The sequence below is a fragment of the Gallus gallus genome, chromosome 17 (genome assembly GCF_016699485.2).
Source record: "Gallus gallus isolate bGalGal1 chromosome 17, bGalGal1.mat.broiler.GRCg7b, whole genome shotgun sequence".
In the NCBI taxonomy this organism is placed as follows: domain Eukaryota; kingdom Metazoa; phylum Chordata; class Aves; order Galliformes; family Phasianidae; genus Gallus; species Gallus gallus.
Window position 1 is genome coordinate 10,928,294 of NC_052548.1, and position 15,976 is coordinate 10,944,269.

At 36.5% G+C, this 15,976-nt stretch overlaps 1 protein-coding gene across 25 annotated transcripts in view; it reads left to right on the forward strand.

Annotated features, from left to right (window-relative positions):
- Nucleotides 1–15,976, forward strand: part of RALGPS1 (Ral GEF with PH domain and SH3 binding motif 1) — a 90,535-nt gene that overhangs the window by 44,757 nt on the left and 29,802 nt on the right. For all 25 annotated transcript variants that reach the window (XR_006931679.1, XR_006931680.1, XR_005840416.2 and 22 more), the window contains 2 exons: nt 11,088–11,225; nt 12,017–12,110. Coding sequence is in view for 6 of the 25 variants with exons in the window: in XM_040649157.2 (XP_040505091.1) it covers nt 11,088–11,225; nt 12,017–12,110 (232 nt within the window). In the remaining 19 variants the exon portion in view is untranslated. The remainder of the gene's footprint in view (nt 1–11,087; nt 11,226–12,016; nt 12,111–15,976) is intronic.

Here is a 15,976-nt window from a genome sequence, read left to right on the forward strand (position 1 = left end):
CCATTCTGTCAGACTGCTCCTCTGCTGCCATCTGTCACACAGCAACAAAATTTAATGGAATGTTGGCTGGATGGTTCAGCCCCTACTGCCGTCCCACCAACATCCACCTCTGATGTCATGGGCCAACATAATGAAACAGGAGGCATTACTTCTAAGACTTCCGTTGTGCATTTTTAAGTTGATGGTGTTCTCTTATAGAAAAACATTATCAATAAAAGGATCTGAAATATCAGAATTAGTCAGACCTTGTTTATTTGATCATTCTCATTTCTGAGTAATCTAAAGTGCAATATTACCTAGATCACCTTTTTGATTAAGTGATGCTCAGTGCTTTTTTCTTACTTTAAGTTCTGAATACCCTGTTTCCAGAAACTTTTCTGTGTGAATCATTCAAAATCGTTGTGACAAAGCCTTCTTATTTTTTCTGTCAGTTGCAGTTTGTCTGTTGCAAAGAATAAAGATGTGCCTCTTCACTATGTGATAGGGAGCTTTTATTTGTGCCAAGTGTTTATGGATTATCTGAACTGATTGGTACAGAACTGGGTATTTGTAGAAGTGAAGAACAGAATTAGCTTTGTGCAGGCATTCTGTTTGGACCAAATGAAAATGCCTTTTTCTTGGATTTGTAATAATTATAAGGTGGAGTTTGTTGCGTTTATTGAAGTCTTTACACTCAGTGACATGATTTTCAAAGCATTTCATAGCTGTTGCATTTGTTTTTCATCCTGAGAATCTCAGAGATCAACTTCCATTCAAATCCCAGCTTGGAGAATAGCAGATTCTAGTAGTAGTGGAAGATAACAGCTCTTTTTGGCTTTGAAAGCTGACAGTTTTCTTCACCAGAGTAATTCAGTCAGCAAGGAGTGGTTTAGTGCTAAACTTGGCTTTGAGAACTTAATACTGTAAAACATCTGGGCATGTAAATTAACTCTGGGTCAGTGATTAGAAGCTCAAGTTAAGCAAAATAGGTAAGAATGTGGCAACCTTAAAAAGACAAACTTTGAGAAATCAAACAAATTACTTTGTGAAGCATGTGGAGTTGAATTGCTGAATTCATTTGATACAAGAGCTATTGAAGTCAAAACTTGAACAACAACAAAAAATGCATAGAGAGGAATAGAGATTCAACTGACAGATTCAGAGAAGAAATGCTGTAAAGAAAAAATGCCACCCAGACTTAAACACATAAATATTTATATAAGATCCCTATCAGGAAGTCTCTAAACCACAGCTTTCTGGGGAAAGGAAGCTGAGTCTCACAAACAACTATTGTCTTTGCCTTTTCCTACAACTCTTTTTGTAGCATTCTCTTCTTTCTGCCGCTAGGTAATGTCAGAGTGATGAAATAATTGTTATTACAATATTAATTTTTTTAATAACGTATTTTCCTGATTCATGGAAAGAGCAAAAGGAAATGGTTGGGTTTCGGGGGGGGGGAAATGAGAAAATTTAGTAGTGGTCTGTGATTGTGCTCTGGTGGGAAGCTGTGCTGGGAAGTTTCGGCCAACTTTGGAATTTTTTCCTGCTTCAGTGGGTGTAGGAATGATTTGCATCAGACAGAGGCTTTTTTGGACATAAATTCCTAAATGTAATTCCACCTTAATTTCTGGTAATGTTTTCTTTCACACACTGGTATCTTGAAAGTTGTTTGACTTCTGATACGCTTGTTTTTCTGTTTTGCTATGTTAGGCTCTGTTGCTACAGTAACAAATGTGGAATGTTTAACTCCAGTGATCCATTAGGTTGAGGTTATTCAGGAGCAATGTGAACTCATATTCTTTTTTTAGTTTTGGGATGGCTAAACATGATGTAATGATAATATTCCTTTCATTAAGTGCAGAAAATGGGTTCATTGAGGTTGTTTTAGTGTTCCAGGTGAGACTTCTCAGAAATCGGTATTTGATATTTACAGGCACTTTTCAGTGGCCTTTGGAGTAGCAGCCCTCCTTCAGATTATTATTATTTTTTTTCCCCTGAGGTCATCAATATGCTTGAGTAAAGAAGAGTAAGACTTTGTGTTGGTCAGCAACAACTGGTGTTTGCATGATATTCACTGTGACATTAGACTGCTTAGTTGAGGATGTGATACGTGAAAAAGTAAGAGTGAATGCCTTTCAGGAATGTTCATTTTTCTCTAAAGCACTTGAAATCAGCTGTCAAACTGAAAAGACAATCCACCAAAATTGTATTACTTTCATTTCCATTATTTAAAGCCTTGCATTTGTAACTATGCTGAAATGTTGTGTCTTTAAGAGCACTGATATTTCCAGCTGCCCCTGCCAGGCATTAGCAGAAAATGCTTATCATATTCAGTCACTGTTACTTTCTTTGTATTCCTAAAAGGATAGATTTTATCCATTTGTTTAATGTCTCTGCAAAAAAAGAACTGAATACAAATAAATGCTTCCATGATACATCTGAGAAACCACTGCTGTGGGAAAGCTAGCACAGTTTGAAAAGGCCAGGCTCAATCTGTAGCACTAAGGGAAGTAGTTAATAACACAGCAATTGAAAGCATTGGCAGCTTTGTCAGTCAGATATCTTCTTCCACAGAAAGACTATTCCTCTATTCCTTTTTTTCCAAAGCAGCACTGAACAATGTTCATAAAAAAATGAACTGAACTTTAATGGTTTAACTTAGCAGGTTGCTCTGTCTGAAGAAAATGTTTCAGAGTTGAGCTTTTGGGGAAAAAAAAAAAAGAAGAAAAAAAAAAGAAACAAATGACATCTATTCCTCTGATTAGGAAATAAAGCTTCGCAGAAGAAAATTTCACTCAAAACTATTCAGTGAACTACATTCAATTCACAAACAGCCTTAGAAGAGTAAAACTGCAACCTTTTAAATAATTTATTATTTAGTGAAAAAAATATTAGTTCCATTCAAGTTTATTCTTTGTTATGTAATGCTTCTTAATGTTTTAAAAGAATGGAAGAATTACATTGAGCAACTTAAGACACACATACTTCTGTTGTGCTTTGGGTTTGTTCTTAATCCTGTTCTTATGACTTAGAGGACACAGAAGAGACATGACTGAGAAAGAAAACTGTAACCATTATAAAATCACATTTATGGATTGAGCAAAATAAGGAAGAAGTCATTGGCACATTCTTGGACCAGGGGGAAGGCTGATTCTTCCTAAATCCATCTGAGAGCTAGAAAGCTTTCAACTTCCAATTTACCAACTTTTTCTGGGGAAAGTCCAGTGAAAAAAACAAGTCCATTTTTTTTTATACTTTCAGTGAATCTGTTGACAGAGTTTGATTCAGAAAGAAGCACACAGTCCTCCTGGCTATATTCTGAGTTGTCATGTAAGTAAAGAAAAATATTGAATACCAGATGCATCTCATTCAGCAGGGTATATTATATCACAGAATCACTGATTGCTTGAGGTGGGAATGGAGCTCTGAAGGTCATCTGGTCAGTGGCAGTGTTGAATAGAGTTGGGTTCAGTACTCAGACGTTGGGTACTTCACTCATTACTGGTCTCCAGCAAGATCGCACAGTTGTGATCATATGTGAGCAATGCTTGATGATCAGTGACCTCAAAATCTGTTAATGAATTTAAAATAATAAACACAGATATTTTATTTTAGGAAGGGCATTATCTGCTAGAATATTCATCACAATTGCTGTTCTCTAGCCAGATTTTGGTCAGAATGCATATAGGTGCAGATACTCAGGCCAGTGCCATAGCTGCATCAGCAAGTTACCACAGAAAGAGAAAAACACACAGAAAAAAGGTCTCTAGAGGCTAACTGGTTCAACCTCGTACTCAAAACAGGGCTTATTTAAAAATTAAATTAGGATACTTGGGAAGTTGTCCATCTGAGTTTTGAAAATATCCAAAAATGGAAGGTCACCGCCTTTCTGGGAGAGGTTACAGTGCTTGACTCCTCTCTAACAGCAATTGATTTTTTCATAACCCCTATGCTAAGTGAGCTTTCCATTGCTGCAAGTTATGTCAGTTGCTTCTTCTCCTGTCACAGTGCATCTCTGAGAAGAATCTGGCTCTGATTTGTACAACTCCCACACAGTCCTTTTTTGTTAGAGAAATGACCACAGTTATGTTCTGCACCTCTGGCCCCTTCTATCCAGGCTAAACAAGCCCAGTTCCTTAGGCCTTCCCTCATGTGTCATCTGTTCCTGCTTGTCAGGACATCCCAGTAGTCTTAGATTGGTCTATGTCCAATTTGATGTCTGTGTTGTACTTCAGTATTCCAGATGTGGCCTCACCAGTGCCAAGCAGATACAAAAAGCTTATCTTTGAAACATTTGTGAAACTGTACTGTATTCTCTTTGGTTGCCATTTCTGTGCAAACAGAAACAGCATTTTATAACCAGACACTCTACTAAGCCTGTAAACTGCATATTACATGTTTGTTTTATAATCTATGTTATATATAAGTGATATTTGTAATACTGCTTTCTTAAAATCTACAGATAACTAGAGCCTGATTTGTGTGTGCCCTATCAGGAATATCAAAGTAGTTGATGTATTCAAGTCTTTAAGTCATCTTTAAGAGATGTTACAGCTTCTGAGAAGACGGAATGATCAAAAGCTTCTCTCTTTTTCTGGAAGTGGTGATCCTTAGATTTCTTTTTCCAGTTATAGAGGGAGCCAGAAGATACTGGATAACACAGATGCTCTTGGCAGATAAGGAAATTACAAGTGGTATCAATCCTGGAATTTAGTTTTGAATTTTCTTGAATGAATGCTTGATTTTAAAGTTGCTCAGCCTTTCAAAGGACTTGTCTAATAATAACGTAATTGCTTTTGCTCTCCAATTGTTGAAACTATTGCTTTTGAGTGGAACTGTTTTTAGTACTTGTGCACGTGCTGTTAGTAGCAAGTGTGGATTCTATTACTTTTGTTTTCCAGTTCTTAAAAACATAGTATTTGGAAATACTGTGCCAGTTGGGTCAGATCTTTCAGTATTTTCTTTAAATATTGCAATTTTAAAATATAAAATGGTTTTAGTTTGTGTTCTGACAGAGGCAGCAGCAACAACAGCAACAACTATTTATACTTTCTTTTTTTCCTAAGAATATACTTGTACCTTTTAACTGTAGCTTTTTGTTTTTCATGAAGTAAAATAGTTTTCAGAATGTTCACTGAAGTTATTGAATTATTTGTGATTTTGTGTTTACTTAATAGAGGTAGGATTGTATATCAGAGCAATGCTGTGTATAGGTGATATGTTGACACTGGTTTTTAACCTATGAAGTGCATTTGCCGAATGATCCCCAAGTTTTATTCTGATAAATTCTTTCTCCACTGAAAACTTACTGAACTTGTGAAACAAGTTTCCAGTGAAACTCTGAATTTGGATGTCGTCATTTGTGAGGAATGCTAGGCCTGTAGTAGAGTATCTGTTCCACAGTAAATATTCCAGAGCAGTTTTTCTATGCTTTCCAGGTATAAAAGAGCCCAGAGTGGGAGCATGCCCTCCAGCAGTGTTTTCTGGTTTCTGAAACTGAAAAAGAGAGAATTTGATGTTTTGCATAATAAGCATATGCATGAGAAGTTAGTTTGATTCAGTCAAGAAATGTCATACAATCAAGAAAACAGTCCAATACAAAATATCTTTGTTTTTTATGATAAATTGCTCTTTCAAGTAAAAAAAAAAAAAAAAAAAAAAAACTGAAAAACTAATAAATTGGCAGACTTGCACACCATACACTGTGCTTTTTAGCTTGGAATATGTAACAGTTTCAGATAAAGTGACAGTGTTGATTACTTCAGAGTACTTATTAACATGTTCTTGTTTATTCACTGGACCAGCCTTACAACATATTTAAATGTGTATCTTACCAACATCAAATCTTAGTTGGTTAAGCCAAAATTAGATATTTTCTTTAGTTAGGTATTCTTTTAAGGTCAGATTTTCTTACTTCTCATGATTAAAGCAAGTGCTACAAGCAGTCTCTTTTTTCAGTTAAAATCAGTGACAATTGTCTGCTTGAATAGACACACAGCCTTGTAACAACAAATTAGTCAGTATAACTTTTGTACTCCACATTGCCCCATAATAACAGACACTGAGGCATAGGCTAGCATATTCATCATGGAACGTTAGAGAAATTGTAGCTGGAAGGCCCCTAGAGTTCATTTGGTCCACCTTTCTGCTGGAAGCAGGTGCCACAGTTTAGGTTATCCAGGGCCCTATCAAACGGAATCTTGAATATTTCCACCAAGGAAAATTGCCCTCTTTCTCTGAGCATCCTGGTTTTATCAGTATTGCATATCATTACGTCATGCAACAGGCTGCTGGGTGCAGAGACACCAAGCAAACATGTAGATTGGGTCAAAAGTGATATGTGTCATAGGTGAGTCAAGTGTGCAGTGCTGTTTCATGTGGATCTGAACCCTGTTTGGGTTGGAGAGATTTTTCTGACAGGAGATCGAAGAAGGAAAACCAGTTGGGTGGGGATCAGTAATTGTAGTAAAAGCATGTGATACATTGTAGGAAGTACCAAAAGTCAGTATTTCTTGGGAAGGTTTAGAATTTGGAACTGTTAAAGTAAAAATAATATAAATATTTTCTCTGATAAAGCTTTTTGTCCTTTTGACTCAACCTTGTAGTATATGTTGGTATATGTGAGAGTTCTGGCTAGCTGGCATCAATAAATGAAACTGGTCTTAATCCTACCCTTATTTTCTCTAAGTGATTGCATTCGTTTGGCCACTAGGCTGGCAATGTCTGTTACAAATTACACGTTGTTGCGTTGGCAAAGATTCGTGTTCAGTTTCCTAGAGCATTCCAAGTCCTAATAAGACTAACCAGTATATAACTTTGGTTCTGTAGAAAAATATTCCAGCCCTTAGTTAATGGAAAAGATCCAAATTTTGTGAAACCAATGATACCACGAAACTGTAGTCTTTTCTCTGACTATGAGCTAATCTGCTAAAAATGGCATCTTTGGTTTTACAGACTGCTGACTGTAGTGATTTCGACTTTCAACCAGTTAGTCAATTGATAAGTAGCTTTCTCTTTGTCCCCTGCTTTACTTAGTATGGTAAAACTTCAATACTGTGTGTGGGAAAAAAGCTTTTCAAAACAACTTAACTTTGAAAGTTGCTCTCTGGTAGATGGAATGCTCAAAATGCATGATCTGGCTGCACTCACTACTGCATTTCAAGTTCACTTTTCTGTTGTGTGTTGTATTTCAGTTTCCCTAAAATTTTAAACTGTTGGTAATATTACTGCTTTGGTTGAGCTCTAGAGTAAAAATTTAAGAGCTAGGTATTATAGTTCTTTTTTTGTCAATTTAAAAGTAATCTCTCTTCTTTACACACTGTAATTTTCATTGATGAATTTAATTATAGATTACTGAGCCATGCTTTTCCTGTGTTGTTATTTCCATGATGCCACAAACTAATGAATACAGTATTCGCCACGTGCAATAACCAGCTGCAAAATTGATTTTAGTGACAATGGAGAAAAGTCAATATCACTGGAAAATGTTTTGCCTGTGGAAGCAGCTGCCCATGAGCTCACCCTCTGGAAAGTATCCCGATGGTTTCACATCTTTGAAAGTCTTTTCTGTGCACAGTAGCACAAATATAAGCCAATATTTGAAAAGCTAGTGGTTTGTGTTTTCTTTGGCATAGTGCAAAGCTGAGTCTTCCCTTTCAGAGACAGGTCTAGAAGTCTTTTGCTGAGAGGAATAATTTTGTATTTTCTCTGAGCAAAATAGGTTGATTCTTATCTATCCCTATCATCGCATCATGTATATGGAAGAGTTTGCAATGCCACTGATTGCCCTCATGAAGGCGTACAGAAGCGAGACAGGCTATAGTCAGACCATGCTAGGGAGAACCCACACTGTGCCATGTGGAGCAGTGATTTATTCAAGGTTATTTTTTTTAAAGAGTCAAGTTCAAGTCATTTAATAGGCTATTTATAGAGTAGATGGACATGCAGTTCACTGACAGACTGAACAGAGACTGCTAGTTTTCCTGCAAAGCTGGAGAGAGAGATGTGGAAATTAGGTAACACTTCAAAAATGCTAAGTGGAAAGAGTAATACTATTGGTTTCTAATGTCACGTTAAGATGTTAGCAAGCACCACAACCCAGCAGCAATAACTCCTTTATAGTTACCAGTAGACAATATACTGGGGAATTGGCTGTGATCTCTTAAGATTTAAATTACTACCCACAGTAAAAATACAAAAGTAACTATGTTGGCCTACTGACCTATTTTTCTTAAGTGAAAACTTTATTTTTCGCAGTTTGCAAGTGTGTAGACACAGCTGAAATATGCTGCTGTAAGTTAATTAACAGGACGATACTTCAAGTATAAAGACCAAACTCAGTCACTCCCTCTTCCATTGAGTGTCTGTCATTTAAAAGTTAGATACATTTTCAACAATGGTACTGAGTTCTGTCATTCTAGAGGTAGAAGTATGTAGAAATGAAAACTGACAACAAATTCAGAATGTTTTTTAGCAAGCAGCAAATACCCCAAATTTCTTATAAGCTTGAAGTGTTAAGGTAGTCATATGAACCTCCACTTTGCAAACTCCTTGTGTATCTGTAAGAAATATTATCTCCTCAGGAGAGAGCAATTTTAACATGGGAAGAAATATTGTAAGATTTTTCTGGGCCAGTGAAGGAAGCTAAACTAGACTGTAAAACTTAACCCAATTTGTAACTGTCTTTTATCTTTTTTTTTTCTACTCCAGAGAGGTAATGCCAGTTGGTTTATGTGTTGTTAATCCAACTATAGTCCACTCATTTACAAGGATTAATTTTTTTTTTTCCCCCTGGTAATATTCTGAAATTAACAGTGTCCACTGAAGCACTCTTTACTGACTCATGGACAGAACAGATAAGTATGCAGTCTTCCCTGGCCCATACTGGATGGTTTGTATAAGATTAGGAGACAGTTTAGTTATAGCCTTATGGTTTCCCAGCAAAACATTAACAGTTCAGAATGAATTGAATTTATTACTGCTTTTCACTGCTTTTCTGTCTATTTCTTCATTTTTCTATAACAGTTTGTATAATTTGTTTATCTACTAGTCCCTAAGCAGTGGAAGGATTTTCTAGAATACATGCATGAATAGGCTTAAGTGAAAGAAATAAGGTAGGCGCTTACAACCTGGCTGATGCTGGACATAATCCAATGTGTGACCCAATGAACTCCTTACTTATCAGCTTGTCAGATATCTGAAGAATCAGACAAAGAGCAAGCTAGTGAGAAAAATCCTTGCAAGAGATCTCCATAAAGACACTGGAAAAGGTTGCCCAGAGAGGCTGTAGATATCTTCTCCCTGGAAGCTTTTAAGGCTAGGCTGGATGGGGTTGTGAGCAACCTGATCTAGAGGGAGGTGTCCCTGCCTATAGTAGGGGGGTTGGAACTAGATGATCTTAAAGGTCCCTTCCAAATCAAACTGCTCTGTGATTCTATTCCTAAGTGACAAGAGAAAAGTTAGTGCAGATCCTGCAGATCTTGATATATGTAGAATTCCACAGCAAGTCTGAATCTGAACTATAAAACTACATATTAATGAAGTGTCAGGTGAACTCAACGTATGAAGGAGATTGTGCTTGTGCAGATACTTGGTATTTGTGTAAATCTAACAAAATTGCCTGATCTGTTTTTCATGAACTGTAAAGGACCAAACTTCAGTAAGCCACATGGCTTTTCTTGAATTCCATTGACTCTTGCTGCTGATTTGTAACTTATTGCTGTAGATGATAGTAGTACATAACTGAGCACTAGAGAACTCATAATAACTTTTTAATTTCAGGTAAGAATTTATATTTTCCCAAATGGAAATCTTAATTTTTTTTCTTTGAATGTGTAAGTTTGAGGCATACTTACTATCAGGTGGTAACATGAAAAATCATTTGTTCTCACTGCACGAACTTTATACACTTCCAAAGATTATTAGTAATTAATGCAAGCATACTAAAGTTCTTCCAGAGAGGAGTGTGTTGCTTAGACACGCTCCATTCAATTTATTGTAGTGGCTTTCCTTCATTTTGAGAAAATTCTGCTTGACTAGCACAATCGCATTTCCTGTTGCTTTAATTGCTGGAATTTGAGAGAATGTAATGTGCTGAAGCTGGAAGAGCAACTGAGCCAGCTAGCTCTTTTCCTGAAACAGAGTGCTCTTTTTGAGGCAGGGCAAGAAAACTTGAGGGGAAAAAAAGTCATTAATTATATAAATACTCAAAAAAGAGCGTGGAAAATCTGATATGGAAAATGTGATATGGAAATATGGGAGAATTTTATGCTGCACAAGTTATTTTCCTTTGAAAAGAATATTCCTTTCTTGGTTATGCAAAAAAGAAACGAGCTTCACTATTCTCTTATATAATAGTTTAGGAATATATTAGTTTAAATTTTGACTTTTAGCTGACCCTAAATGTCAGAACAATCCTTTAAAGAAAAGTCAGACTGAGGTAATGTTTTTGACACAGTAGTAATAGCTGCAGTAATTTCTGTTCAGACTATTTGAACACAGATGTTTCTGAAAAGCTTTGTCGCAGAAGGGATAAGGTGCTTGTCCCACTCACCTTGCAAGGCTGCACGGGCAGGTTCTGTGTCTGAGACAGCCCTGCATCTGTGAGATACAGCGCACTTCAGTGCTGTTCTTGCAGATTGCAACACAGTTCTCCCACACAGCTATGATTTTATCATGCATTCCAGAGGAAGTTCTTAGCTGACTTTGAAAGATGGAATGGAAACTAACTGTAAACAAACAAGAAGATACCAGTAGTGCTCTTACTTACACCAGAGGATGTTGGCAGTAGATTGCTTACACATGATAAGGGATTTACTGAAAAGCCAAAAATGCTAAGTTAAGTTCTCGTGTTCATTGGTTATGGGTCTGCAAATTTTTCATAGTAGACATCAGCCTACAGAAGTGTGCAAGAGCAAAACCTGTTCAGTCCTTTTTCTAAAGACATATTATAGAATTATAACACAAGCTGTGACATGCTTGAACAGATGAATCCTGTATTTAATGATGGTGGTGGTCAATAGTTGCTGGTCATTTTGCTCATTAACAATTGTGCAACATTTTCTATATGAAACGCCAGATCAGTGGGTTGATTGATTTGTTTGTTTCAGGAATTTATCTCTTCGACTTAATCTACATTGATTCTGCATATCCTGCTTCAGGCAGCATTATGGAAAATGAACAAAGATCCAATCAAATGAACAATATTCTCCGAATAATAGCTGATCTGCAAGTCTCCTGTAACTATGGTTGGTAATATTTTATTTTTTTACTCCTATTAAGTCTTAACTAAAGTGTCTTTAACAACACGATAAGGGGTTTCTAACCTATGTAAAGGCAACACAAGAGGATAAGATCAGTACAGTTGGACACAATTAGGCAAATGAGCATATATTCTAAACTGCAAGAACTGTAACATAATTTTGCAGCATTTACTGCTGTGTATGGACTACAAATGGCATATTTCCAAGTATGGCTGACAGTACCAGCAATCAGTAGGAAGTACACCTTTATTTTTCCTTTCTAGTAGATATGATGTTTTTGGAGTGTGCAATATGTCAATTTCATTATCATTTTGTTGTTAGTGTCATGATGAAAATAATGAAATACAAATATTTCAATACAACTACTGTTAAATTCTCTATTAAACTGTTTAATTTTTTAACTTTTTAAACTTCACGCATATGAAAATCAGTAAGAGCCATTGCTGCAGGCTTTGATTTCCCCCAAAACAATCAGTACAAAATTCAAGCAGGGCTTACATGATAGAAACTCTTTTCCACTTCTGAGATAGCATATGATAAAATCCTCCAGGTGTTATGATGGTGGCATGTATCTGATCTGTTTTCTTTAACAACTGAGCATCACTTCTGCTCAGTCAAATCTTTAAAGACCTCTTCAAGTAATGGTTTTGCCTTATTTATTATATTGGAAAGTTCACATCCTCTCTTTCTATTAAGATAATCATGAGAACCAGAAAAAAAAGAGAATCATTTATTGTGAATTAGGTGAATATTCATCTTGTTTTAACACTCTACAGAACATCTTACAACGCTACCCCATGTACAAAAGTATTTGAAGTCTGTCCGTTACATTGAGGAACTTCAGAAATTTGTGGAAGATGACAATTATAAGTAAGTAATATTCTTTCATTTAGTTTTGGAAAATTTAAAGGAAACAACACATGAATGTTAATTTGATTTGTGCTTCAGCAAGAAACTGTTGACAGAAGATGCCGTGGGGTTTGTCTGGAGTACTTCATATCATGTTATCAGAGTTGATAATACCAAGATGCCTAAATAATACTCAGAATGATTATTGCCATTAATGACTGTGTCTAGATTTCCAAAATGAAATAGCTTTTTAAAAGCAGGTGAAGGTCTAGTCCTCATTCTGCTACATAACGATTATATTCTGGAAATTTTGTTCAGGAACACCGAAGCTATCTCTAAAGATGTCCAGGATTTACTCTGTGCTATTGTAAGTATTACATAAAAGACATCTCCCAAATTCAAATTACTCTTTTTATTAAGCTGGTACTTCAGATATTAACTTGGAAGTTTATGGGGTTTGTGAGAGAGACAACTACTGCAGTGGTGTGAAGCAGACAACATAAAGTGTGTTGGTTTTAAAACCTTGCAGCTAAGATTTTAAGTAACTCAATCAAGACAGCTGCAATGCTATATAATTACCTGTTGATAAACAGAGTACCTCTGTTTAGTTGAGCAGAATTAAGTGTTTGAAGTGACCAGATGTTTGGTAATTTAACAGTGGTGTATGGATAAGTGGTAGCAAATATGGTGGCTTTAAACCAGTTTCAGATCACCCAAGAAAGGTAGAAGTCGCAATCTGGTAATAAAAAAGGAAACACTTACCCCTCCATCTGAGGATCAGGTCTCACCAAATAATCCAAAGGAGATGGTCTCTGAGTAGAGATGCTTCTCTTTAATGTGGTTAGGGAGGGATGGACCCAGGGTTTGGTCACACAGGTAAATTGCTTCACCTGTGCTCCCAGGGCTGGCTACATCCCTTCACCAGGTGCTCAGTCACTGGTTCAGGCCATGACCTAATGGTTCCCATACAGTCGGTATGGAAGATTGTAAAATACATTTTAGAGAGAAAGTTTGTTTTTTAAAACTGATCTTGTTACCAGAGTTATTAAATATTTCAGCTAATATCTTGACTCAAAATGTGTGTGTACTTAGACCATATAATAATGAAAGTATTGGAAGAGTTCGCTGAAGTAGAAGTTGAGAGGAACATCACTTAGGAAGAATCAGTTAGTTTAATGACTGTAACAATAGTGACACAAAAATTCTGAAATACTGCCAGGAAAATACAAATAATATTTACTCTCTATCAAATAGAGTGTTCTAGGAAAAATTAAATTGTTAATACTGTTTCACAAAGAAGCTAGTGATACATTACATGGTGTTCTATATGAATTTCTGGACATCTGCTTGGAATGGCTTTCAACAAAAATACCATTGTGCTAAAGAGAATAAAGTCTGTCTTCTAACAACAGATTTAAGGAAAGCCTGGAAAAACAGAACTTTAGGTAATAGAATCACAGTATATAAATACAGTAGGGTGAATGGTATCACAAGGATGAATTAATAAAAAAAAATTATAAATGTTGAAGTGTGGTGTCTTACTACCAGAGTAATAGAATTCTGGAATGGATTCTTATGTGGAGGAAAGAGACAAATTACTAAATAAGTTTGAGTTGAAACCTGATCAGTTAATGCAGTGAATACGACCAGTTGGCATCTGTGAAGGCAGAAGAGCAGACTAATCATCCTGTCACCAGTGAGAAGAGACCAACCCTGCTCTCACTGCAATCTCCTATCAGGTATTTGAAGAGCAATAAGGTCTCCCCTCAGCCTCCTCTTCCCCAGACTGAACAGACCCAGTTCCTTCAGTCACTCCTTGTAGGGCATATCTTCCAGGCCTCTCTCCAGCCTTGTTGCCCTTCTTTGGACCTGCTCCAGCACCTCCATGTCCTTTCTGTATTGAGGTGCCCAAAACTGAACACACAGTACTTGAGGTGGGGCCTCTCCAGTCCCGAGTACAAGGGCAGAATTACTTCCCTAGACCTGCTCACCTTTTTGCAATTCTTGTTTATGCAGTTCTCAGTGTCAGGCATATACCAGCATAAAGAATGACCTACTGTAGTCATTCTTCTTCTCCGCAGTCATAGCTGACATTGCTGTCACACAAATACAACATCCTACTGAGGTAGTTCAGGTTGAAAATGTTGTTGCCATAATAGAGACCAAAAAACTCCAGAACACCTGTGTATAGCATGAGACAAGTTATTTCCCTTTCTGTTTGTTTCTGAACATAGTTATATTTGTTGATAAGTTCAGTTGTCAAAGCTCTTCTACTTAGCTCTGGTCCAGATCGTTGCACATACAATACTATTCCTCAGGCAATTGTGTAGATTCTTGGGATAAATGTTTGCAGGACTTTGCTTTTCCTGAGAGAATAATTCTAAAAGTGAAACCATTCAGACAATGCAATCTTTTCGAAGTGGTATAACAGCTGCTCTGAGTATTATCAGAACATAAATTAAATGGAGTGAAAATATTCCAAAATTTGTCCCATTGCTTGTTCCTGGGTAAACTCCAGCAAATTTCAGTAAAAGAATCTGAACTAGCATTGGTAGTTCACTACAAAATACATGCTTGGCTGTAGTTTTGATGGGTATGTGCTTTTGTGTTCAATTAATCATAGATAATAAGAATAAAGATGTTTCTGTAGGAAAACGACTTGAAACAAAGGTAGTATGATGTTATCATAGCAAACATTATTGGCTTCGTAGAGTTAGAATCCTATCAGAGTACTGATGGTAGAAAGCATACGTCCTCCCTTTTCTTCAGTCTCATGATATTGTGTATGAATAAAAATGCCTTATACAGCACAGGCACACTGAACGTTTGCATTGTGCACAGCCTTGTGAAAAGGTCAGGCAGTCCAGGATGCGTATTAACTGTAGGCTGTGATTTAAATCTCCTGGACTGTATGCAAGAAACTGGTTATGTTGCTTGATTTGATTTTTTTAGATGGACTTTCTTTATGGTGTATCAGTGTTAACACTGCGTATACAATGACTTTTGTTAACTTTAATATCTTGGTAAAAATAGATTAATCAAGTGGTTTCTATGTGTTTATTGTTCCATAACATAATATTTGTAGAAACTACAAGTCCTGAGAATTTCAGTTTAAATTTGAAAATAATTTTAATATTAGTAGCGGTCTTGCTGATAATGCTGGAACATATCTGCCATAACTGATGTATCTTACAGGTTATTAAGTACTTTTGTTTGTACATTTTTAAGTTCAAGAGGATATTTCAATCAAATTTAGCAGTTTTCTTTCTAGGCTTGACTAGGAGAAACTGGATTGATTTCATGAGGCATTAAAAAGAAGGAAAGTTTTGATTCTTATCATACATGCTGCTGCAGTTGGTATGCATTTCTCTGTATTGGAGGACCTTTACCTTATTCTGCCATGTCTGTTTCATCCAAGTTTTAGATTAGTGTCTGCATTTGTCAAAAGTCATTACATCTGCCTTAAAGAGATCTCCTGTTATTCTTCTGCCTGTGTATTTTGATAACAATTTTCTGGTTTTTCTTGAGTATTTGATTTCATATTTCCTCTCAATTGTCCCTAACAACATTTTCTCTCTTCGTAGCATTTTGTGGTCTCATGCCAGAAGGAACTGAATGCCTTAAAAAGGCTGAGCACAAAGTTTTTATAATGGAAAAGAATTTTCTACCCCCTCTCTTTTGGTGACCTCTCATTTTGAGCTAGAGACAGCATTTGTGTACTCTAAAGAGATCTATGCTTGATTTTTGGCAGGAAGAACAGAACTGTCTTACAACCAGGCTGTCCTGGAGAGAAGCTTAGATAGTTGCCCTAAATGTATTGGCAGGATCCCAACACACGTTTCACCAAATGAGAACTTCAGTTACACTGAGAAGAAGAATTTGGCAGC